General features: G+C 37.1%; 1 protein-coding gene across 6 annotated transcripts in view; it reads left to right on the top strand.

The window, feature by feature from the left end:
* The window catches only part of trio (trio Rho guanine nucleotide exchange factor), a 130,525-nt gene that overhangs the window by 21,929 nt on the left and 81,648 nt on the right, over nucleotides 1-26,948 (top strand). For all 6 annotated transcript variants that reach the window (XR_012960324.1, XM_076134364.1, XM_076134365.1 and 3 more), the window contains 12 exons: nucleotides 12,206-12,365; nucleotides 13,455-13,586; nucleotides 14,486-14,693; nucleotides 15,283-15,511; nucleotides 16,249-16,480; nucleotides 16,625-16,825; nucleotides 17,760-18,025; nucleotides 18,321-18,488; nucleotides 18,690-18,816; nucleotides 19,211-19,422; nucleotides 21,019-21,151; nucleotides 26,537-26,797. Coding sequence is in view for 5 of the 6 variants with exons in the window: in XM_076134364.1 (XP_075990479.1) it covers nucleotides 12,206-12,365; nucleotides 13,455-13,586; nucleotides 14,486-14,693; nucleotides 15,283-15,511; nucleotides 16,249-16,480; nucleotides 16,625-16,825; nucleotides 17,760-18,025; nucleotides 18,321-18,488; nucleotides 18,690-18,816; nucleotides 19,211-19,422; nucleotides 21,019-21,151; nucleotides 26,537-26,797 (2,329 nt within the window). In the remaining variant the exon portion in view is untranslated. The remainder of the gene's footprint in view (nucleotides 1-12,205; nucleotides 12,366-13,454; nucleotides 13,587-14,485; nucleotides 14,694-15,282; nucleotides 15,512-16,248; nucleotides 16,481-16,624; nucleotides 16,826-17,759; nucleotides 18,026-18,320; nucleotides 18,489-18,689; nucleotides 18,817-19,210; nucleotides 19,423-21,018; nucleotides 21,152-26,536; nucleotides 26,798-26,948) is intronic.

Consider the following 26,948-nt stretch of genomic DNA (forward strand, 5'->3'; position numbering starts at 1 on the left):
ATAATTATGTTGTTCTCTAATAAATGTAGACAATAGAATACAATTGATTGGAGTTCACCAACCTGATTCTTATTAAAGAACACGTGTCAGTTGAGTATCTTTATTAACGTCTTGCCTCTTAACATGAAACCACTCCTTCAACAATTCATTACAATATTTAAAAATATCTGTATTTGTCTATATTAACTATCCAACCTGACGTATTTTTAACTCTAAATTAGCAAAAAAAAGCCGCGCATATCATGTCAAGTAAATTTTTCGTCAACGTCATTCGGTGGAGTTTTCACCGTGATTTTCTTTAACAAATTCTTGTAAAGCGCAGTGGCGGGCATCAGTTACAGGCTCTGTGGAAGCATCAGGCCGCACAGTCTTCACTCGGACAAGAGCGCGGCACGACGTACGCCCGCGCTCACCGTTACTCTCGTAACGTGGTTTCGCGCCAATAACATTTCAATTTCGAACGTAAATATTATTTTGTGCAGTTTGTTCAGTTTATTTTGCATTCTGTATTATTAATTGCCAGCATTTTTAAATCAATAGAAATATGTTTATTTGTGTAGCTAATTATAATTTCTGTGACAGTGTTTATTTTAATTTTATTTGGGCTTTCTTTTTTTAGTTTTTATATGTTATGCGAATGCCTCTATCAGTATCTGTAAAAACACACATAATGTATAAAAATCTATAATTTTAATACCGGAAACTAGCATCGTTAATTGGTACATAAATATAGTCATTATGTACTGTATATCGTGTGTGATCGGTTATATGTTTCAATCAAGGCTAGTTAACTTTCAGCATTTAGAAAATGATACAGTAAAGTTATTGAAAACATTGTCAGGGCACATAATGAAGAGAAGACAATAATCAACTAGTGGAGTAGTAGACTAGTTAATTGGCGTAACAATTTGGTGACTGTGGCGACCGGCTGCGCTTTTCGGTGACCACTGCTCTCGGTCCCTTTTTAATTATATCGATTGCAGTCGTAGGTATGATTGAATTTCCGCTGGGGTGATTTAGTTAGTCCTGCGACTGGCGTTCACTTATTTAATGATGGCCATTTGTAATGAGATCACTGCCGGTATCAAAATCATATTTTGTCGGTACCATAATTATATGAAACGCATAATTGAAAACAATTTGCGTAGCTCTTGATAATACAACGTAGTTTTGTTTTTATTAGACTCAACACACCATATCAATTGGGTACAATTGTTTCCAAAACATAGTTGTAGTATTTCGTCATCTTCATTGATATAGTACATAGGTAGAAGTGCTATTGGTGTGGGTTAATACACTAAATGTTCGGCCTCGACGTACCCCTGTTCCCCTTGCCTCTTTGAAGCGTATGAATCAGAGATTTTCATCAGCGTCACCACTGAGGGATATCAAACCATTTCGAATCGAATACTTTTTGTATCTGATGTTTTAAACAAGCATTTTGATTCCTGGAATTGAATAACACTCAATTTTGTATCGTATTTTAGGAAAGGTACTTTTGTTTTTATTTTTCTGTAAAAATTGACATAAACGAAGATTTGCCTAAAAAATTTACTGAGAAACAGATATCTGAAGATTCAAAAACGTTGATTTTCCACTACCACAGTTTCAAGTTATTTTTATTATAAATGAATCAAAGGCACCTTGTATCCCACTTTAAATGTAAACGTTTATCCATTAAGTTTGTTATAACATATCACAAAATAAATGCCAATATTACCAACAAATGTCCATCGTAAAATTGTCGACACCGTCAAAACAGTCACCATAGTGGCAAATTAACATTTCAAAAGACCCCCTTTATCTTAACTCTGAAATTATCATTTTATTCTAGTGTACATTATAAATACAAGCAACGTCGAGGGTAATAACTAGTAAAAACGAGAAAAATGACAATCATCTGTACAGTTTACATTGCGGTTGTCAAAAGCGAAATCAAAATATAAATAATGCTGTTAACTCGAAGCCATTCGGATACGATTAATATTTTATTAAACGTTGCGGTTTAAAATCATTAATATTTTCTGTGCCGTAGCCAGACAGATAAATACAAACGTAACGCTACGTTTTTCACAGTAACATACCTTCATACTGACGATCAAAGGAATTCAGATACAAATCGCGCAATATGTTTTTATTAATTTTTTGATGAAATGGATATGGTACTCTGGTTTTGGAATGCACAAAGCTAAAATCGAATAGTATGTACCTACTATTGAAAAATGAAAAGTGAAGCAATGTTTTTTGCTGCGCCATGGGTTATTAGCAGTGTACCTGAGCGAACCCATTTAATTACGAGGCCCAGCCTAGCTGCACTGGACCGTTGTTATCGAGAATATCCAAAACGCTGATGGATATTTTTAACTGCCGACAAAAGGCTTTAAAAATAATTGGACAAATGCGTGCTCATCGTGGAAATAAGTACCGTACAGATAACAATAATAAATATATCAAACCGTGTGATTTGCCCCCGCGCTACAAATGATATAAGACATTATTTTTGTGAAAGTTTCTAAAATTAATTTCATATTTTTATGAAAGCATCATCGATCTGTCATAAGTTCGTGTCAATGCAATGATCATGTTTCATAACACGAACGGTTGTGATCCATAATGTTTGCAGCGCCTGGAACGTGGCTAGGCTTACTAACCGACATAATAACGAGGAACAGCAGTTAGCCTGTTGATCGCTATTGTATTCAATAAATGGCGACTACGCCGCTAAGGCCCTATTAAAAAGGAAACCTTTCTTCCCCCGGGAAAAGCAGTGTCTCGAGTCCCCGTGCGCCATTCACCTAAATACATATTCTTACGTCTATCTTCTATTATAATAGAGTTTAATGCACCCCTTATACGTCAATTTACGTAACGACAAAACTTATATGTATCCGTCGCACGTATACCCTCTTGACATAAGGTGATACATAAATACATAATGTATTTAAGTCCACGACCATTACCTAGGTATATTGCGAACTATTTATTACACATTTAAATTGTGTTAAAAAGTCTTCGACAGATTTGCAATAAAATGACTCTTCACCATTTTTTTACTCCTAACTTCAGTCCAGCCTAAAATTATGTTCCGAAGATTACTTTATACATCTACTAGTTTCCTCAACTATTAACAAAAACAAACAAGTCTGGTGAGAATAGGATATCCGCACATGTGTGACGGAGAATAATGAAGATCGTAGCTCTAGTATGTAGATAACGTCAGGTGTTATTTTAGTTTCCCGGAAAGTGTCGGCACGTATAGATACCATCGCAATTCGCAACCCAATCAGCGGTCGAGTCAACTTAGAAATTAAAACGGATATTGAATTGGTTCTTTACGTCACTATTCTTATAATATCCTCACTTTGTAACGATGTATAGTGTATTTCCTCTGCTTTAAGACATTCCCGATATCGCTTTAATTTCAATCTATAACTTAGGCTTCGGAGAGTTTATTAAAAACTATTGTCAAGAAAACCTTCGTTGTGATAGCTTTTTACCCATAGCTATATTATTATATATCTTATTAGTTGTGTTTGAAAACTCATTTCACGGAACACAAAGAAAGTGCTTGATCTCATGTCGCCTGCGGAATATTGAACAGATGCGGATTTGTTTGCAGTTGTCGACAAAATGCTCGATGTCCCTTTTATTAGACCACCGTCGACCAGTCTCGGTCAACATTAGCGAAGAAACGCTGCGCGCTTGTTACTTTTAACTTCCTTCCCTATACATGCCTGCAGGCTGCAAGGAAGTGTCGATTTTAATATACCGCGTTTATTGCTCTAAGATCTTTCCCGCGCTCGTAGATTACCCAGCTCTGGCACTAATAGATTAACTAAACCTGATAAAAGTGCTTATACCTGTATTTATGGTTTCCTTACAATATAGCTATGTGTAACTAACATTTATGTTTATTTACGTTAGCTGACTTGTTACTGAGGTGTAAAATTATTAAAAAGGATTAAATAATTCGCCAATATATTGTATCCCCATAAACCCTTGACATGACAAATGGGGATTACCACAGATAGTCCGTTAATATAATAAACGGCGTGAGCAATCATATTTTTGCTCCTTAATAGACGGTGTAGTGATTGTGGTCGGGAAGTCGGCAACAATGGGTGACGGGTAGCGGAGAGTGATTTAAATTGTCTCACAATCGTCTCTTCCGGCGAGCTCCTACTGCTAAGGACGCACAGACCCCCGCCAGGCAGGGGCGGCGCGGCGGGACCCTCACGCCCCCGTCACCTATGTATATGCACTGCAATTGTTCTCTTACTAATTCCCTCTCAACGACTAGACTCGATTGTCAGGAACTCGAGCCTCACTCGGCTGCTTTTATTAGCTTATGTTATGAAAAATTATTATAGTTAGCGTGGATATGGGAATTTCTATCCAATACAGTTGGAAAGTACTGATAACTCGCTCGGTTTATATCGATTGATACAATTATCTTTTATGAAACAGTAGAAACAAAGCTTATTCTCACGGTTTTGTTTGACAGATTGGTAATGGTATGCTGTTACGTTTTTCTGGCTTCGAAATAGTCCTAATTAGATTTTATTTCCAAGAGCCGACACTTTCTTCACATCATTCTGCATTTACGACAGTTTTACTATCGCTGTTAATGCGTTTGTCAATGAATTGATTGTTCATAGTTTGACTGGATCGGTTGAGGTGTATTTTATCGAGTCGTACTGAGTTCGGTGACATTATCGTAAAAATATTGGTAGGGGCTCAATTTATCGAATAGCTATGGTATAAGTCCGCATAGTACTTTGACTCTTTGTGTTCGAGTTATTCCTATAACCTGATAATATACCTCAATTTAGAAACTGTATATTTTAGTAGAAAGTTTGAGTTCATATTGAACAAGGGCGTGCGAGTGCATACTAGAGTTCAATTAAATTCCTATACGCTATACTCCATACAAGTTGACTCATTTCGCCAATGTTTTCTCATGTTCTTCGTTCTCACTGTGTGGTGTATGTATCAATATGTCAATGGTGGTACAACTCTCATAATTATAACTAACTACACGGAACTATTGTTTCGCACGTAATCATTGTAATCTTAGATATAGAGAAAGCTCGAGTTGCTAATTGTGGAAATATTTAAATGACTTTACCTTACATATTACCAAAGCTAATCAATGTAGTCAAAACATATCTAGTAATATTTTTTACATCAAAATGGTTCTTTAGGATTATTTCTGCCAACTGCATTAATCAATACTGATGAAATAATCTTCTTTAGTATGTAAATTTTAACATATTTACAAGTATTCTCTCTCACAAGTTGTGCGTGAACTTCGTGTTGTATCCAACTTATAAATTCTGATGCCCTGTCAAGAAGTAGTCATGCTATTTGCGTGGTCGTTCGTAGAAAGTAGCTGCCTTCTACAAAATATATATGTATGCGCTTAATATCTAGTATTACGACTTGCTTGTTTTCTTTTTTACTTTAATCAACGTTGATTTGTTGGTAAATTATAGCATTAAGTAATGGTATGTGATACGTCGCATGCATTGGAAACGTAAGTTTTGTAGTTCTAACTAGCTTTAAATGTTTTCTGCTTCGTATTCATAATTTATGTATGTGTTGAATTTTATAAAGTGATTATGATAAAATAACTGCAGATGTTGAACAAACTCATACATCGTTATTCCGAGTAGATACCTTTTTCTCAACTGGAACCAGTCAATAATTATAGAACGTCTTTATAACCCGTTCCGCTCTGGAACAGGGTGCTTAATAACTAATAAAGCGGCTTAACAGCCTATTGGATATGTTCCATAGTTGAGTAGTATTCGATTGTTATTAATTTGGTTTGTCGCTTTGTTACAATTGGTATCTGATGTCCTTGGCGTGTTGACGTAACAAACCACTGCGAGAATGCAGGTATGGAATGTGTTTATCAAAAAAGTCGACGCGTACAACGGCGGGGTCGTCTGCTAAGACAATGGTCATCGGTGATCACTGCAAGCCATTGCTAATGATAATATTTAAAGAATCGTCATACAAGTGTTACATACAAGGTCCACTGTTTGTAGCTATCATATACTATACCTAGTGTATGGAGCTGTTGAGCCGTCTATCTCCGAGCAAATTTATGTTTCAAGCGTCCACGCACGACGCCACTTTGCAGTTGCAATATGCCATATCTGACTTGCCATTGTAGGGTGTAAGTACCGCGTACGTATACATATATAGACGTCAGTAATAGAAAAGTTTTACTCCAGATCCAGATTGCGGCCAAGTTGTAGAGACTCGACCCATTGGCCATCTACAGATATTGGTTTATTTCTGAACACATTGACATGAATATTATACAATCAACTGTTCGACAAATGTGGCTGATTAACAAAGTTGAAGATGCTGTGAGTACGACTGTTCACGGGATCCTAGGCTGTATCTTTGGTATCGAAAAATGTTAGGTGGCACTACCAGTTATTTTTCTGTCCATATACGACTGAAGTTTGAAATAGAATCAATTAGATTTTTCTAAAATGCGCACATATAAACAAAAAATGTTAACCTAGCTAAAATAGCAAATAAAAGTCAAGTATAACTTTCTTGTAAGATAAATGCAAATCGTAACATGTTTTATGGAATTATAAAATCATTGTCTGGCTCAGTTACAGCTTCTCAAAGCCACGTTATGTGTTTATCTTTTTCCGATATTATTAATAAATCGTGTAGTTTAGTTTGAATATATGCTATTACATAATAAGGTACAAAACGCAAAGTTACATCTATCTTCCATGTTAATAAGATTATTAAATAAGAAATTTCGTTATTACATCTGTTTCTTTATAGTAAGGTCTTATTCTAAAATCTGATTGTGCCCAATTACGCTAAACGACCTTATTTGACGACTATTTAATGTTTAAAAGGTGTTTCGAATTAAAACAATGAGGCACTTAACGTGCGCATTATGGCATTTGCATTATACAAATTACAAGTGAAAGACGTGACAGTGAGCGTACAAGTGCGTACAAGTGCGTACACGCGTACAAGCAAGTAAATTGTAAGTGTGGCGGCGTGCGTCGCTGTCAGGAAGGCGCCGGACGGTTACTTTTTAATCCTGATGCGCCGCTGCTTCGCGCCAATAAAACCGGATATAAAATGTCCGTCGATGGATGCATTTTTACTGCCCATAAAACTACCACTGAGCCCTAATTGTCGGTTAGCTAGGGCTCCCTTTCTCGAGGGCTTGTGTTCGCATCATGAGCAGAATTTTTACGAGGTTCAATGGTCATTAAATTAAACATACAAACGAATGCACGCGCCGCCAGTGGTTTACAACAGTATTTAACAGTTATCACTACAGATTCATCTTCACTCGTTTTTGAGTAAATATACTTAGATTTTTACGTTACGTCGGTTTACTACTTATTATTTTGTGACCAAATCTTAAAATAATAATGTTTAGATACTACATTCATTAAAATTGCAACAGGCTTTAGTGGAAATCGTACAGGAAATCTTTCAAAAGTCTGCGTGCTTAGTCAATGCTTCTATGTACTAGGCTTTACTCAAAGCTTTGCAGTCCACAAGTTTAGTTAAGAAACAGCGATATTTTTCGAAATAGAACGAAGTTTTCTAAAAGTTTTCATACAACTAGCTACATACTATGACTTTAGAAATTGAAGATAAGCCTTAATAAATTACCGATTCAAACTGTATTAAACTGTATTATATTTTTAGCAACCTACTAAACACTTAAATGTTTTTAATCTTAGAAAATTTTATTAAGCAGGCAATTAACTATTTTCTTCTAATTAAGTTTAAGGAGGAGTTGTGTGACACTACTAGTTTATCACATGAATAGTGTATAAGAACGAGACTGGCACGACTGTGGTGGAAATCTGTCGGTTCCGATTGGCCGCCGACGCGTGCGGAATGCGCCTCGGTCCGGCGACACTAGAAACCGTCTTTTGCACCGGAATGCTCGCATCTCCTTGTCTACACATGATTTAATGTTACTATTGAATATTTCAATTTTATTGCCACTAAATTTTTTCCTTCGTTTTAGAGAATTGTCTTGATTTAGAGAGATGGTCGCAAATTAAAAAGAGGTATATCAATTTAAACATACAAAATCCTCGTGAAACATACACCTGTAGATTCCATTAATGTCCGCCTTAGGGTGGAAACTGAACGGCTTTTAGCAACGAAGGGGTAGCGATTCGCCTTTTGCTTAATTTAGAGCATCAAAGTGCACTCTAAAATGTATTGCTTACAGTTGCTTACCAGTAGAGTCAAAATACACGACTAAAATTAGTATCTGAAACTTTCGTTCTGCAGGAACTTGTACTAGGCCGTTCTATTACTTTTCCACTTCAATAAAAATAATGTTACAGACATCACAATATTTAAAATAAAAACACGCTGACTTAAAATAAAGGTACGCTTTAGAGGTATTTCAGAACATTTAAAACGTTCTAAGTTAAAAGCTCTATGAAAATAGCTGGGCGTTCTTCTGTTGTGTAATATGGATACGGGCTCTAAATGTTTTGCTGTTTCTGTGCATTATGGAACATTGTGCATATTTTTATATCATGTCGTGATCACAGTCGGAGATGGTCTCACGATTACTCCGAGTCAACTGGTTTTGTGTGACAAGTGGGTTGCGTTATGTTGGCAAAATATAGGAATTGCGGGAACTTTCTTCGAATTAGCTACGCAACTCGCGTCTTACTGGTGGCTAACGTTATCTACATTTACAATCGGCGTGCATATACAATATTGTTCTTGTTACTTGGTTACTCGTGCAGGATAGAATCCAGTGCTGCCCAAAGAACCTAGATCTTGGAACATTAATAACAAACTATTAGATGCAGTAATCTGATATGATTTATGACGCATTCCTACACTTGGATATGTCGCCGTTTGAGTACATATTGCTTTGAATCAGAAAAAATATTCTTTCATTTCTTGTCCGCTCCTTCTAGGCAAAAGAGTCAATGACACCATCATACTCATTTGACTTATTTCTGTGATAGTGTGTTATAGCATGATATGTAGTAATCCGCGTCTACAAACAAACATTTATTTTCGCTCTTAATTAAAATAAAACCGATGGGTGCAGTTCACATGTAAGAGTTCCAACTGAACAGTACCGTTCATTTGATTGCGAAGTCTGTCACGCAGCCTTGCAAATAAGCTAATCTTTAAAATTAAGGTAATTTGTCGTCAGTCCGTTGTTCAGAGTTCCTCCTCGCGCACAATGACGGGATGTTGCGCTCTCACACGCATTGCGATATTAATGTTACCTTTGCGACAGATAACGTAATCAATTCGATGTAAGCGCTATTTTCTTCCCGTTTGTTTTCCAGTGTTCGAATATCTGACAGCTATTTACCATATGACCTCCTTATCCAATCAAACCATCTATAATGTGCGCTCGTTTTTACGGTTCACCTATTGGCATGAGCAGAATTAACATATTATTATAATAAGTTGTCATAAAATGTATGCAGCGATATCCTGTCTTGGAGGAGTGGATTATAATGTATAATATTTTGCTTAAGATTTCAATAAATTATAATCACGGTATGGGAGCAGATCGGCGTAAGAGATTTGCTATCCAAGCGTAACATAACAGTAGGCGCGTTCGCATTGTGGGCCACTGTCTGCTTTTAACAACTATGCTCAAGTAATTACTACTTGTAACAACCTTCTTACGTGCTCGAAATATAACTGTTGGTATAAATGTTGGCAATTAGTACTCGCAATTAATATGTGGTGCAGTGATTTTGACAACGAATAGCGACTGTTCAGTGACTGAAAGAAATAATTATCGTATGTGATTGCGCCGGTGAAATGAACATTTTTGTGCAAAATGCTCAAATATCATCGGCGCTCGCACAGGCATAAATCGCCCGTACAGTGTTTACGATGGAGGTAAGACAACATTTTAATTAAACGCTACAGATGCTTTAGGAATCCGATAATATTCGTGAGTCTGCTTATTTCACACCGCACTCCGTTTATATTGAGATGAATTTTGAAGCTAGATAGCAATATTGCTATCCAGTGAATAGCATCATTAGGAATGCTCGAATTCTCTCAGAATTAACGTGTTTACGCGAAATCAACACTGTATTATGTTTACCAATTAGCGTTGCATTCGTGAGCGTGTTCTTAACAAATTGAAACTTCGTTATGCACGATACGGAAGCCACCGATTGTGCATCAAAATGTCTCATAAATATTGTGATTTATAATATTCAGACAGTAAAAAAAAAACTATTAATGTGACTGGATATTAGATAGGTCGATTTTATCGTTTACTAGCTTTGATAAAATGCAGCGCTATTTATTTCCTTTCTCACTATCTAATACTATTTATAGCCGAAAATAGCCAATATTTCTGAATGTTTATGTTATGAACTGTCTTCAGTGTCAATATCGAGGCCGCTACATGTGCATGTCATGTTGTCATCATTACCACATGCTACATGGTTGAGTGAACTCGGTGAGATTTCAGTTATCACAGGAAACTACTGATACACTTTCTTCGTCGTAGTAATGTAGGTGTACATACATTGAGGTACACATTTAACTATTAGTTTATTGGGTCGCGTTGTTATGAAAAAAAATACTTATATAATGTGTAATAGTATCACTATGTTATAATTTGTTATAATACTAATCCGTGTCTTCGTACTTTGTGAAGTAGGTAAAGAGTCGGCTCCTGTTGTCTTCATCTTAGGCAGTAGTTGTAAGCTTCAGCCGGATTATACAATTAGGTTGACCACAAACTAGATTTAACCCCTATCATGCCGGAGTGTAGAGCTACGCAAGGCATAATTATATTATGATCTCTATTGTGTCTGATATGGCAGCAGGTTAAGTGACAGGCTTCGTCGATACAGCCAGGTACATTCATGCTTCTAATGATACAGAAATTCATTTTGTCTGTGTATTTCTAAATCAAAAGCCTTCGATAGATTTGTTTCCTATCGTTCAGGAATACAATATTCCCTAGGAAGGAAGCATCGGCAGAACCGCGGGCGGAAAATAATCCGACATGTCATTGTCAGCCATGTTTTCCGTCGGTATTGCATTGTGAATCAACACTACTCATATAACACTGTATTCCAATCTGTGATCTGTCAGATTCCAAATGTAGTCTCGATCAAGAATCGAATTTGATTGCTGTTATAACATACCTATTAGGTGACGAGATTGCTGTGTTAGGATACTTCGTATGCAATTTGAATCTCAATTTGATCTGACCGCGCGTTATTAGGAAAATGTTCATCTCGTCAAATAGCGTATTACCGCATATACCTTCGTGTTCCGGCAGGGACCCCTCTACCAAATCTACTTCGGTAATTTAGTGTTATCTATAAGTAGCTATCTTGAGTGTATATTATGTATTTATGTACTGTAATTACTATGATCGTAAAGCGCCTTGCAGCTCAGGTCTTTTTTCTAGTAAATTGTCAAAAGGAAAAACCCTTTGGAAGATATCTTTTTCAAATTTTGTAGAGCTCAAATCTTGAAGTTGAATGCGAGGTCCACTAAATCCGGTTTTAGAAACTCTAAGCTGAGATGCACCTGTTTTAAGCTTATGTAGGTACTAGTCTTACTTATTTAAAATATAAATACGTCGTAGTCTCCCAGAATTGCATATAAAATATTTATTTTAGAACTTTTGAAAACTATTTATCAAGTTTGAAAGCGTTAATTTAAACAGACAGTATTTTGAGGGGGGTTGGTTATACGTTCATTTATGTGTCGTCTCACAATATGAATTTCCAGCTGGACACCTGTGCTGGTCCGTTTCGTCGCTCCTATAATCGGCTTTGTGTGGAATAGGACAGGCGTGCAGACAATACTCATTAAACCAAGTGGAAAAATTACTGCAAACGTGTCTAACTGTATATAATACAGTATGAAACTCAGGACATTAGATATAATACCTAATAGGATTATAAATAAATTTATAAAATGAATATGCTTTTAAATTGTAGTTTGAACATCTTATCAGTAATGAATTTTCAACATGCGCTGTTCTACTACTACGTACTGGTGGGCATTTATGATGCGGCGTATGAATGTAGATGAAGTAAAAGTGGTATAAAATAATATATGTAGAGATTTGTAGCAAGACTAGCAAGCGGCGTTAACCACGGTGTGATCTTATGTATGTATGTTTGGACTAATATGAATATTCTTTGGTTCTCTGCAGATCATCGGGAGATTCAGACGCGGCAAGCACTGCGGCTGTAGAAACGACTTTGGAACGACTTAGGGGCACACGAGGCGCCCTCGAAGAGCTGTGGTCGGATCGGGAGAGAAGACTCGAACTTACGCTACAGCTCAGACACTTTGAAAGAGACGCCTTAGAGGTAAGCTAGTAACCACACGCTAAGTTTATACACATTTCTATTTATTAACGAGATCATTCGCTACAAAATAGAGTATCTCCCTATTTACACAACACGCCACTAAAATACATAGGTAAAGCAAAAGCTTATTAGAATATCGCAAAAAGTATTGCGAGCCATAACTAACTTTTCCCAGTTTGTAGTGATGAAAACTCGTTATAACTTTCCGGGTGCATGCACACGGTGTTAGGTTACCGATAGCTTAAGCAACGTGCGCCGTGTCTGCTGATATCAGGGCATTGATATTTAAAACCAATATTATACAATTTGTTACCAGTAAATCAATTTGCTCATAAATAGTTCACACTTTTGTACAAGCGTATCAATATTCGATCGACAATGAGCGGAGGTATGTGCATGATGGGGGAAACAGGGTGGTCGACAGACCGCCCGGCGAGTCAAAATCAAAGGGACACCACACACCAGCAGTCATGTATATGGCATATTTTGTAACTGGGGTGATTAAAAATATTATTTCAATGTTTGTTTGAGTCAGGTACAAATTTTCGAACAATACGGGCCATTTTCAAATTATTTGAAAACTGTCGTATTTGTTTACTATAGGAACATTGATTAAGAAAGTTCGTCACTTAGTCCGTGTGTGTATGCGAAACTATTTATTGGCGACGATCCAATGACATCAGTCGACCGCGTGTCACGACTTATAGGCTCCGAACAATGAAATCACTGATCGTCATCAGGCGCCATACTCCTGTGACGTGTCATCATAACATGTTACGCGTGAAACTACGTTACTATGAAAAATATTTCTGAGAATTGACTGATCTTATAAAATTCTAGCTTATTCGTCTATTATTTAAAGTTAATCTCGTATTTAAATAATGTTATGATTAAATTAGTTATGCATCATAATGGGATCAGAATCGGAACATACTGTATTAACCGCTTGAAATCTGAAAATTAATTAATTCAGCCTCAGCATTCAACAGCCGATGACATACAAATACATGGAATATCTCACTTATGTTTTATATCATAATTCCCCAACGGACTGATCTATAATACATTGATGTGTTGTGTTATTTGTAGGTTTCGTCGCGGCTGGAACTATGGGGAGACGAGTTACAACGCACTGAGCCTCCGCGCGATCCACAACAAGCGGAGCAGGCACTGGCTGCACACAACGAGAGCGTAGCTAGAATGCAACATGCCACCTTCCAGGTCAGTGCAAGACGTTTATATTATGCTTTGGGCGAAGCAGAGGCGATCTATTGCTTATGAACTCTGAATTTGGGTAGCCTTTGTTTTATCGACTTTTTGTTGTTCCGTGATATCGTAACTCACTGCTGTTGAGTTTACTTAACCCAATTACTGGTGGGTAATAATTGAGTAATTAACTGATAATAATCGTATATTAAATTTATTACTGTACTTTCAATCTGCATGTGTAAATCAGGATGACCAGTGCCCACGCTCCAACAGTATAGAATATCAAAGCGCCTAATTGGGTGTGGTTACTGATTGATGTACCTGGTAATTGTATTACATGATTTCTGGAAATTGCTACTGCACTGTCCTTGTCGTTAGTCGTAAGACCAAGTGGCATATTGCAGCTACGAGTAGCGACAGGAAACATTACGTCCAGGATTCAAATAAAGTAATAAACCCTAATATTCTAGGGATTGATATTAAACGACATAATGATTGGATGATTGGCACTGTATAAACCTCGATCTATATTGGACATGGTCTGATTCAAAATATAATGGTGCGATTTAGTATCCGCAAAGTGTTTACCATACATTGTAGGTAATGTGACACTTTACCAAATAATCTAACAAAGCATAAATATTATTTATCAATAGTCATCATATTATTTTAAAATAAACCTAGTTTATAAAGAAAACAATGCAACACTTTTGTTTTGATGACTGCAACACGGTGTTTGATTGCATTATTGAATTTCTATTTGAAACTAGCAAAAACATAAAGCTCTACTTCTCAGGTATCATTGCAGATATTGTGTTCAATATGTAAACGTTGCAAATTATAGTCGTAGATCACAATAATGTAGTGTCATTTAGCAGTGAGTTGTGTAACGTGTAATTTATTTGAAATAGGTGGTGCAACAAGGACAGGAGTTGGCCGGTGCGATCGCTGAGGCTTCCGATGTAATGGCTTCAAGTGGCTCCGACGGTCCAGAGGCGGCTCCCCTCGACCCCCAGGCGCGAGTACAATTACTGCTCGACTTTTTGCACGACAGACAACTTGATCTCGAAGAATTGGCTGAAGAAAGACGCGCTCGTTTCGAACAGTGCGTCCAGTTAGGTCAGTCAACATTTGCCTTTTTGTTCACACTTTGGTTGCTCTTCATTAATGTTCATTAATGTTTCACTGAGTTGGCTTTTATTATAATTCAGACTAGCAAAGCGCTGAATAAACACAACTCGATAAATTGCCTATTGAGTGAATAGCTAGTGTGAAGCTTAGTCGTCTGTTACTGGGCTTGAAATTTAATTGGTATAAAGACTATTAGTTAGTGATACATAAATATAATGTTTAAATAAAATAAAGTAATGAGGAAAAACAATTGTATACAATGCGGTGTGCTTGTCGCGGTTAATTGATGTAGAGCACGAGTAGTGGGTGCTTGTACTATCTAGGGATTATGGATTGCAGGCCTGACCGGCATAACAGTTTTTCGGATAAAATGTGCGCATAATTAGTAGGTAAAAATATTTTGTGAAATATTCTTTATTATGTTTAAAGCTGGGTCCAATCTTGAAATTTAAATCGCAGTCATAAATTTTCGTTTCGGTAGCTGCCTCCATCAACAATTATTGACCTTAGAGTGATCCAGTAGCTCGGTACACTTCGCTATCGACGATTCTTGGCTAATATGCTATGGTACTTACAGGACAATTCCAAAAAGACGCTGCTCAAGTGGTTAGTTGGATTCGCAACGGTGAAGCGATGTTGGCGGCTTCGTTCTCTATTCCCGGCACGCTGTCGGAGGCCGAGCAGTTGAAGCGAGAGCACGATCAGTTCCAAGTGGCCGTGGAGAAGACACACGCCAGCGCCGTGCAAGTCAAGTACAGGGCCGATGCGCTGCGAGCCGCAAACCACTACGATCCACACACTATCCGGTAAGATATTGATCCTATCTATCTTCCGTAAATAGCAGATGATTTCTAGTAACCAGGTATATTAGCATTGTTGTACATATATTGATTTTTGCAAACAGATTTTGCTTACTGATTATCCAAACTATCTGTATTCTTGTATTACAGATATCTATATATCTTGAAACCATGTTCCGTGGTTGAGATTTTTATATTCTATAAGTCGTTCGTATGTTACTATTGGCATTCATTCAAATAACGCAGTTGTGTACACCTTTCCGACTTTATATACAGTTTTAATTGCTAAAAGACATTACCTGTTATTCATGGGTATGATGCTTCCTCCGTTTTTGTCCCTTGTATGAGTATACTTACATAAAACCACGCTCCGTCCGTACAACAGTATAAAATTAATATTCTATTCCTAGACGGTGCTTCCTCTAGCGTTATCTTGTCGTTACTATTATTATGTAACTAGTATTGTTCTGTAATTGCATAAATGCGTATTATTCTGCATATAAATAATAACAATAGTATCGGTCATCATTATAACCAATTAACTAAAATGTTACTTCCATCTGTATAGTTTTACACAAGAAGGAAATATAATAAAACATATTGAGATGCAATATGTATTTATTTGAATAAATTATTAATTGTCAAGTGTTTGAAGATCTTAGTAGATTTCTTATAAAGCTAAATGAGCTAGGCCCACTTATGAAATTCTGTGCATAAAAATGACATTGTATGTATGTTTACAGAGAGATATCCGAAGAGGTGACTGAGCGCTGGCAGCGCTTAGTGACCTGCGCCGAAGAGCGCCACAAGCTGGTGACGGCTTCACTGAACTTCTACAAGACAGCGGAGCAAGTGTGCTCGGTACTTGACTCCCTGGAGCGAGAGTACCGCCGCGACGAGGACTGGTGCGGCTCCAGCTCCGCGCCGCCCGCCGACGAACAAACACTACAACAAAATATCGACAAGGCCGCACAGGTGTGTACCCACATCTCTACACCCCGTATTTACACCTCGTTTGTCATTGAAAGTTAGTGAAAGTTGAATAACAAAGCGTTGGCCCACCGCCAGTGCTCGGTTGAAAACGAATCTATGAATTATACGACTGCATTTATTTCGCAGGTGGCCGCTTTGATAGTAAAGCATGGGGAACAAAAAGAGGCATTCCTGAAGGCGTGTACGCTCGCACGCCGTACCGCGGAGACATTCCTCAAGTACGCTGCGCGGTCGGCGCAGGTCCATGGCCAGACCGCTGCTGCCAGCAAGGCGCACCATGAACAAACGAGGGCTATACTCGACACACTCCTCGCACAGGAGAATAAGGTGAGATTCATTTATGTTAGGACACACGACAGTACATTGCCCCTTAATTGATCATATCATGAAGTTACGAGAGTTGCAAAACAGTTTTATGCCAGTATCAGATTTGTATCCTAAACAATTAACATCTCTACTACTACTCAACAAATGTTGCAAATACAAAATTAGTCTTATATGTTGGTAAAAATAAAGTTTGTAAACACGGTGATACAAAACCACGTATTTTTTTTATTCCATCCGTACATATACATACACTGTTGACCAGCAAAGCTAATTATAAATTAACGACTAGTTCAGACCGTAATTAATTGTGTCGGATAAAAATAAAACATACGGTACTACGTTGATCAAGGTTAATAGAGTAGATTATATATCATTGTTCGCAGGAAACGTTCAGCTAACAGAATAGAAACCCTTCAAAGATATGATCGACGTTTTCATAGCTTAGCTATTTTTGCACGGTGATGTTTAATAAAACATTTACCTTTTGTTTGTTTGTTTACACATGTATTTGCAATTCCATTCATGTCACACGTTAAACAATCTTGTCGAGTGTGTTCGAGTTGTTATTAGTTATGGTCGTATCATTGCCAGTGTCAGTGTCGTTGCGTTAGAATGGTGTTGCAAACAATAAGGCTTTTGTTGAATGGCGCGCGATGGTATCGCGAGGGCACCGGGATGAGGCTGCGGCCACTCTAGCGCGCCATGTGGCCAGTGTAAGCGCGCGTTTCGTGCTAACATGATAAAGAGTTTTATTATGATCGTCGTACAACCGGTACTTTTTAGTTCATTTCAAATTCATTATTGATTATTTTCGACAGACGCCCAGTACTAAAATTATAAATGTACCTCATTTTCGCTTTTTTGTGCCCATAACGTCAAAAAGTTATTTATTGGGATTAAGTTCTATCAGTAATGTAAATATATTTGTACGCAGGTGTTAGAACACTGGACGGTCCGCAAGAAGCGCCTGGAGCAGTGTCAACAATTCGCTCTATTCGAACGGTCGGCCCGCGCTGCCGTAGAATGGATAAAGGAGACACAGGAACGTTGCGGAGCCGCCGCCGCGGCTGCAGCGGGCGGTGTCGCACGTGAATCTCGCGAGCGAGTGCGCTTGCTCGCTCAACTAGCTGATGGACTCGTCGAGAAGGGCCATCCTCATGCCGTACAGATCAAAGAGTGGGTCGCCGCCGTCGATGCCAGGTGAATACTAAATTTAGTGACTTATTGCACGAGCCAGAATCGTTTCGAGACAAAAGAGATACGTGTTAATAACTATTACAAATATTTCATTCATATGAATCTACATTAGCCAGAAATATCCTAGCTAGTTTATAATATTATATCGGTGTTTGGCTGAATGTCAATTTTATAAAACAAGCCCACTTTCATTTCTTATGTGCATAAGCAGATCATTACTTAGACTGGTAGCAGATTATCGTGCCAAATGTATATTTTATAGTAAAGAGATGCGTTATAATTGTTTGATTGTGTGTAGATATGCTGAGTTCAGCGGATCGATGGAGGGCGGGGAGAGTGAGCCGGAGAGCGACTCGGGCGTGGCGCCGTCGCTGGCGTCCTCGCAGTCCGCCGACAACGACACTCGTACAGAACAGCAGCCTACCGCTGTCGGCGACGACAAAAGACGCAGCGCACGACGCAAAGAGTACGACACTTTACATTACACTCCTATTAAAGACAATGTATTTGTTCATTGTTTACTTTCAACATTACAATCACTACATTGAGCTAACGTTAATGACAGAATACAATCACATTACGTAACTCCTGAAGAATACATTATTCATCTTCATATATCAAAGCTACTTTCGAATAAACGTTATATTAAATGACACTTTCTTGTCAGATTCATAATGGCTGAGCTGTTGCAAACGGAGCGCGCGTACGTCAAAGATCTGGAGACGTGCATCACCTGCTACTTGAGGGAGATGAGGACTGACCCCGGCGCTGTACCACACGCGCTGCAGGGCAAGGTATGTAGCAGCTCAAATCACTACTACACTATCTAAACTTACATCATGTTTTGGAAAACAAGAAACGAGTTAAAGTGAGAACTCATATTTTAATTATTGGTATATCCAACATGATGACTCCGTTCACTTAAAAATAATAGCTGTAGATTCAGATTAAAATACTAAATATTTATGCTACCAATCGAAGCTAGCAAATTCTCAAGTAGCCGTAATCGACAAATTAAAGTAAGAGTGCAAAATGCTGAAAAACTTTCTCATAAAAAGAAGGTGCAGAACAAAATCATGATGCTGCTTACCATGGACTTAAATGTATTGGGTTGGTAGCATAGCCCAATAGTTTCAAAATTAATGGATGAACCGAAATTTCAATGACATCTCTCATCTTATCTCGTAGGAGGAGATAATATTCGGCAACATTGAAGAGATTCACCGCTTCCACGAGCGCGTGTTCCTGCGGGAGCTGGACAAGTACGAGACGATGCCAGAAGACGTCGGCCATTGCTTCGTGACGTGGGCGCGCGAGTTCGACATGTACGTCTCCTACTGCCGCAACAAACCTGACAGCAACGCCGCTGTCGTACAAAATGCTGGCGATTATTTCGAAAGGTGAGGTTTATAGGCTATTTATTATACTGAAAGTTTACTGTACTTTTTTCGTTAATATGTTGTAAGGAAGCGATGTAACGGCCTGAGATGCAACATTTGAAAACCCCAGATTATTAAAATTATTCATGTGGAAACAGAGAAGAAGGAAGCGAGTTCCAAAATCTGGCAGACTTCCTTTGCACCATAAAAGTAGGAGTGGAGCGCTTCGTCCAAGTATTTATATCACACATGTCTTCTTTCTTTTGCGAAGTACCGTAGAGCGAGTAAACTTAATGGTTTTGAACAATAGTGAAATTGTACCTAATTTATTTCTGCTTCTGGGTCATCGAAATGGGTTGCTTTTAAAAGTAGTTTTATGCGCTGTTCTAAATGCTCGACACAGGGCTCCTGACCAAAAATGCATTAGATGAATGTGATGATATGTATACCACTTCTCATTTGTTAACTTTCCAAACAGTTTTTTGCATACTTGTTCTCCTCAAGCTGTTGACGTGAATTCGAAAACGCATCCATGCCGAAATCGCCCAAGTTAAATCAGCTCGACTGTTACAGCCTCTTTATGTGTATCAGTTTCGAACGACGAACATTACGATAAACGGAAATGTTAAGAATCTATAATATAATTCTTTGGCATATGTAAAGTGACCTGGTAATCTCAACGCCTTCTATGAAAATATGCGGCAGAGATTCAGTGATAGATCGCTGCAACGGTTCACCGGACAGATTTGTAGGCGGTTGCCAAATCGTGCCGACTGACGAGATTCGTCGTACTAGACTAGTTTTGTGATTGCGTTGTACTGTGACCGATCCCGTTATGTGGCAACGTATAGAAGTTATCTTTAGAAGTGCAAATGATATTCAAAGTTACACTGAAAAAATTGATAAGTACTACAGGTAAATGTTGATATATCTTCATATGTCGAAGTAAAACTATCTATATTTGGATGAATGCCTTTGACATTATTAATAACGCATGTTTGTGACACTGACAATAGGTATTTATGAACACTTGTGATAGTATTCTCTTCATATAGTTTCTTAATTAGTGTTGAGTAATGAAATGCACTCAGTTATTTGTTTGTAAGTGCATATTGTACATAAACATCGTTACTTATCAATGTGAGAATGTGTTATACTTGTAGAAAGTTATTAAGCGTTGTGTTCTTAGTCATTGTCCAGTTTATTTGTGGTTCCCGATAAACGGCTCTAGTTCACATTTAGCTCCCTTATCGAAGGAAGTGTGTCTCGTCGATTCGTTGTTTTACTATTAGTATTATTAGTTCGTGTTTCGGTAAAGACAAGATGTTTTGAGCTATGTCATTGTGAACAGACAAAGGGGACGTACTGTAGAGGAGGTATAGTTAAATAGCTTAAATTGATTATTGCTTTTATAGCAATCTAATCTTTTAAAAACAGTTGCGTCGTTATTGTGGTCTTTTACCGACATTTCGGACTTTATAACAGGATGTTCCATATTATTATTTCAAAATAGAATGCAGTGATTAATTTTAAAACATTATTAATTGGCTCATTAATTAATGAGTATAGATACCAGGGCTCAATAACAGTTTTAGTAACGCTAGTTTTGTTACGCAGGGTTCAACGTAAGAAGAAGTTGGAGCACCCACTGGCGGCGTACCTGATCAAGCCGGTGCAGAGGATTACTAAGTATCAGCTGCTACTCAAAGACCTGCAAGCCTGCTGCGCTGAAGGCCAGGGCGAAATAAAGGTATGTACATTTAACGTTGCAACTTACTAATACTTCTTATTGTTTATAGACAAAATAAGTTACGGATTTCTTACTAGGCAGTATAATGTAGTTATCTTAATCCAATGATAGGAATATTTCCCGTGTACATTGTCTTATTTGGAGATTAACGTAGCAACAAAAAGAAAATTAGTCTGTGTTTGGTCAGGTCTATCAGGGCTTCAAATATTTTCTTGCTTATTTTCATCATGTCACTAACAAACTTCAAAAATATTCAACTGCAGAATTATTAGGTTTTTCTTTTAAAAGATTATTTAAAACGCAGAATTATTAGGTTTTTCTTTTAAAAGATTTAAAACGGCAGTTATTGCACAAAGAATCTGTCTTCGGCTGTTGTACTTTCGACAGAGCTAAGTCCAAGCCCTGCCATTAGGGTTTTTGATAACAATGTTCAGTACATAATGCTTCGACGTTAGTTAAGAAATATTGTAGATAACGGTCTAAAGAACGGACCAACAAAGTGTTTTAAAAATTATTTTCTAACTGATAACATAATTTTTATAGTTTTTAAAACGGTTACGTTACTTTTAACATAATATTTCTATATTTCATCCCTAGAGCCTGTAAAAATTAACGAGAATTGGTTGGTATTGATTCTGTTTTGAGTCTACAAACAAATGGATTGAAAAAAATCTTGTTATTTAATAGTAAGTCATTTTTCTTTAGTGAAAACCAAGGCTAACAGCCACTTCTTAACGAGGAGGTATATTTGTGTTGTGTGGTTTGAAAAATGAGACACAGGAGGCGGAGACCTAGCTGAGCCCTCTTGTCGTATAATGAATACTATTAAGAGTTTTTTTTAAGTTCTCTTCAATAATTTATTTTTAATATTGCATTCAGTGGCATCTATTGGTAACGTGCCGCGTTTTTAGTACACATTTTCGGGCAGCACTACCATCCCTTACCATCCACCCTCCATATGAACCATCGAAACATTCGAAACTAGCCGCTAGATGTCGCCTTTATATAAAATAACTTCGTAGACTTGGTCTGTCCGCTCACTAGATGACGCTAGGCGTATATTTGCACTGACGCATGTCGCATACATTTTGCATTACATTACGAAAGATGTATTCCTTTATTTAAAACTTCAAGTCTTACATTAACATTTTACATTTAATTTTATTTTGTTCAACAATTACATCTCTATTCGGGAAATCATCATCATTAAAATAGTACCAGATTTATGTCGATTGTACTGGAGTCCGTAAATACTCACAAAACTTTCTAACTTTTCCCAGACGTGTCGATCGTGAGACTGTGGAAAAGCAAATAACGATTTTTTGAAGAAGAAACACGAGTCTATTAATGTTGCTTGCCTCAGTATTTTTATCTTGTGAGACATTTGAAGGGGCTACTCTTTTATCAAAAAGTTGAAGTCCTGTTTCCACCATCAATATACTATCCGACAGATGCTACGTTTAACAATGCTTATCCTACAGTAGTGAAATATGCAGTTTGTCCACTTTTACGAACTCTAATACAGACTTATCAATAGTTATAAATAAACATTTTGCATAATGACAAGGTTCTGATGTAATATTATTGTAGGAATTACCTTTTTGCTGTAAAAAAACAGTATTTCCCTTTTAGCAATTATCTATAATAATAAAATTCCTATGGAATATCGCAATCATTTACATTCATGTACACGAAACTTTAAAGCACTATCACCCCTCACCTGTGTTTTTAATTATTAAGCACATTTTTGACGGACGGGCGGACCGGGGTTGAAGTAGTTGTGAATTCGAGGCGGGTAATTAAAATTTTAACCCCCTGACGCGAAAAGAGGAGTGCTAAGTTTAACGTACCTATCAGGGTAACTTGCTATCTGTTTGTAGTAATAAATAGAGCCATTTCGATGTTATATTTTTGCTCGAAGCTGTTGAGATGATCATTAGCTTTATTTCATAATAATATTGTTTGACGTTTAAGACATTTCGGAAGGTTCATAAGCTTATTTTTAGAGATGTTATGGGCAAGTCGATTTTGGCGATAATTGTTAGAATTAGGTCGCTCGGTGTATTTAGTCGAATTTCCTTCGATTTGTTGGACTCGTTCGATTTCAATATAAGGTGCAGCGACGGTAAATATATTTTCAAGACAATAAGTATTCTGAAAACATTTTGTATTTAAAAATTATTACAAGAGAAAGCTTTTCTTGATCAAAGTTTCTTTTAAAAAGATTTCTATGAAATTGCATCACATTTTACAGGAATAGGTGATCTAGGTCAGAGCAACTTGTATAGAGTTTTCCTCTCCGCCCTCCATTGAACCACGTCTTTTATCACATTGTTTTTCAATCTGTCATTCAGTTCTTTGTCCTGTTTATAATGGAACCCATTACGAGTACAGGTGGGAGTAGGAGGTACGTGCTGCTTTCAGGGTTTTTACTCAGAGCAAAATAGGTCGGAATGCATTCTACACTGTAACGACGGAGATATTATATATTAATGACTATCTACTCATGTCTTATTCAGCTTTCAATTTCTTATGCTTTTTAAACATAAGAATTTCGCGTGGTAAAGTACGCATGCATTATTTAAATGATTTAAGAGTGTCTTCAGTGCATCAAATATTTTTTAATCGCCTCTCTGATTCAATAGATTACCCCCTACAAACAAAACAAAGTTTATCATTTTATAATCGGTACGTAATTTACGTAAAGGTAGATGTTTTTAAAAGATACGACGTAGTAATGTTCCTGCAGATGACAGTTTTCAGAAGTTGCTGTTGCAATTACCATTTTACGCCGTCGTATTAACTACACTTGACTCAGTCAAATCGTCACAAAACATTGGAAGGATGTAGGAGTCATTTATTCATGAGTCGAGGTACTCTACCTGTACACGTAAGCGTCTATCGTACTACTTGCGCGTAGATTACACTATGATAAGATAAAGAAGGCAGAAACGTTCAAGTCTGACACTAGACATTACCACAACGAACACATTACATAAAAATATCGCGTGAAAAACTCTAATAAAAAATTGAGCCTGTACTTGAACGCTTCATATTATATTATCTCGGACGGCAATCACGACTGACGATTCACAATCTTGATTAGTTTTGACTTTACAACAAACTGATAAAGTGTGAAGTGTTTATACCATTGTTTTTATTCGGCAAAATATTCAAGGTAAGAAATAAAACCCTAATATTATAAAGTGATACTTGTGAGACCCGTTTTCTCAGACCGTTTCAATAAAGTTTATATAATGACATACAGAATTAGGAACTGATATAATTCACTATGGTTATTTCCATGTAACAATGATTTTATGTATCAGGAATACAAACTGCAGATCTTCCGCGTACATCTCAATTGTATTGTTTAATGAAATTTACCAACAGGATAGTACAGTGCTTGTAGGATTTTAGTCATATTCCGAGTAGAGGTGTGACGTGCGCCGGTGACATATTATTAAGTGTATTTATAACCTATTCGTGCTGCTTTCAGGGTTTTTATGCACGAACAAACGTGCAATATTGTGTTCGCATCGATTGTGCTCTCTGGTATTTAAGCATAGCTCAGTTAACGCGATTGTTTGATTGACTGTAAAGACAATATTATGCTCCATCAATCGCAAAAATGAGTCATTTAATTTTAGAGTAATGAAAGCACTGTCATATTTGCTTTTATAGAAACATTGTCATAATTACGAAGACTGTTTATAGTGATTTATTATCGCGCATAACGGAACATAATTAATCTTAATACTATGTGGTATGTCCACGGGCAAGCTGAATTATAGATATCATATTAGTTTTATAAATTGTTGATAATGTAATTGATTATAACGTAAGCCCTTAACTATTATTCATATAACGAGCATACCTTATAAGTGTAATCTTTTTACAATAACAAATTATTTCGTTTTACAATTCTTTCACTTTCTTCATCCATAATCTTGAGTGTTGCATTTTTAAGTTAAATTAATTACAAAGTATTTTATTAGTATTTTAATATAACTGACGCGGTAAAATTACAGAAACAAAAATTACTTTGCTTTATTTGTATTACTCTATGTATGGATATTTCCCTAAACTTATCCGCGTTGTCCTTGGTGATTCATTTAATACCTATATCGAAAAATACCGACTGACGTTATAATCACTTGCTAACGAGGCTCGATAATGGTGTAAGCCCATTACTCCGTCTCTCACTTACGTAGAAGGTACCTGTAATAGTCGAAGGCAGTGGACGTTGGATCTCTTGGAGATAAAACAACTAGTTCACTTAGTGGTAATTAACAACAGATTTAGTTCAATATTTTCCTCCTGATTCATTGTCACAATATGTCGCCCATGTGTCACAATCACAATATATCCCCGTCGGGCGTATACGCACGTCGCTATGTGCTGTTCCTCGTTAATACAATTGCAATAATTAAAATGTTATGGTTTTCTTGTGCGTCCAAGTGTTACCATCTAACATGTCGGTGTTAAGGTATATAATTAATTCAAAAATCAATCGGATTACTCCTCTTCACGTAGAAAATGTAAGTAATATTGGTTTTTACTCAAACGCACATAATTATAGAATCTATAATTAGTGTTTATCATATAATAACAATTAACAGTAACATTCATTATAGTCAGTAAATAGTAAAATCGATATCTAATAGGTATATAAAATTAGACGTTATTTAGTATAAAGTGTTTGTGTAAAATCATAACTCAGCAGGTAAATGGTACATCTTTATTACGTTTGTTTAACCGTCTACGTACCTACTGTGGCGATGTTTTCATTCGAGCATGACGTGTGTGCAGTTCTTACTCACAATCATCGGTACAACATGCCCAGACAAAATGGCGACAAGGCGGAAACAAACCATTTACTATTTCGTTTACTTAAATTATTATATGTGTACAAAATGTACAATACAATTTGCCAAAACAATAAAATTTTACACTAACATGATTATTCGTAAAAGTACGTGTAAAACGGTTTCCAATAAAGTTAGATTTTCCTTTGTCCGTGTTGAATATGTACAGGGGAAAAACGACAGATTACCGTATAATGACATTTAGAATTCTCGAAAGTACACAATATGAGCTCTATGAACACACAATGAATATTGTTGTGTATGATAGGTCGATAGTGAAGTTTTAAGTTATAGAAGTTTTGCTATATTCGTATGCCACATAATTGTGTCTTGATATTTTCTGAATTTGAGTTTGCGCGTGACATTATTTACAATATTAAAATATTAACAGTATTAAATATTAAGTCCACGCCAGGAAGAGCTCATTGCTTTTTTGTCAATTGTGACATAGAGCAACTTCCCTGAACACTGTTACTGTATTTTACAAAGGTAGTAAAATCTTATAAATGTTCGTTAGGACGGGCTGGAGGTTATGCTGTCAGTGCCGAAGAAGGCGAACGACGCGATGCACCTCTCGCTACTCGAGGGATGCGACGTGCCCACCGACAGCCTCGGCGAGGTGGTGCTGCAGGACTCGTTCCACGTGTGGGACCTCCGCCAGATCATCAAGAAGGGCCGCGAACGACGCGTCTTCCTCTTTGACCTCCATCTTCTGCTAGCCAAAGAAGTCAAGGACTCACATGGCAAAGCCAAGTATATCTACAAGACTAAGTTTATGGTAAGTGCACGATTCTTGTAATAATATGTTTCGTTTGTTTTAATTCAGAATTTATTGTAAATCTAAACGTTATGACTGCTGTATCAAAACGTTATCTGATTGATTGTTAAGCATTTGTTGTCGTTTGAATTAAAAAGGAACTGCTTAAGAT

This window comes from Anticarsia gemmatalis, chromosome Z, assembly GCF_050436995.1.
Source record: "Anticarsia gemmatalis isolate Benzon Research Colony breed Stoneville strain chromosome Z, ilAntGemm2 primary, whole genome shotgun sequence".
NCBI classification, from domain to species: Eukaryota; Metazoa; Arthropoda; class Insecta; order Lepidoptera; family Erebidae; genus Anticarsia; species Anticarsia gemmatalis.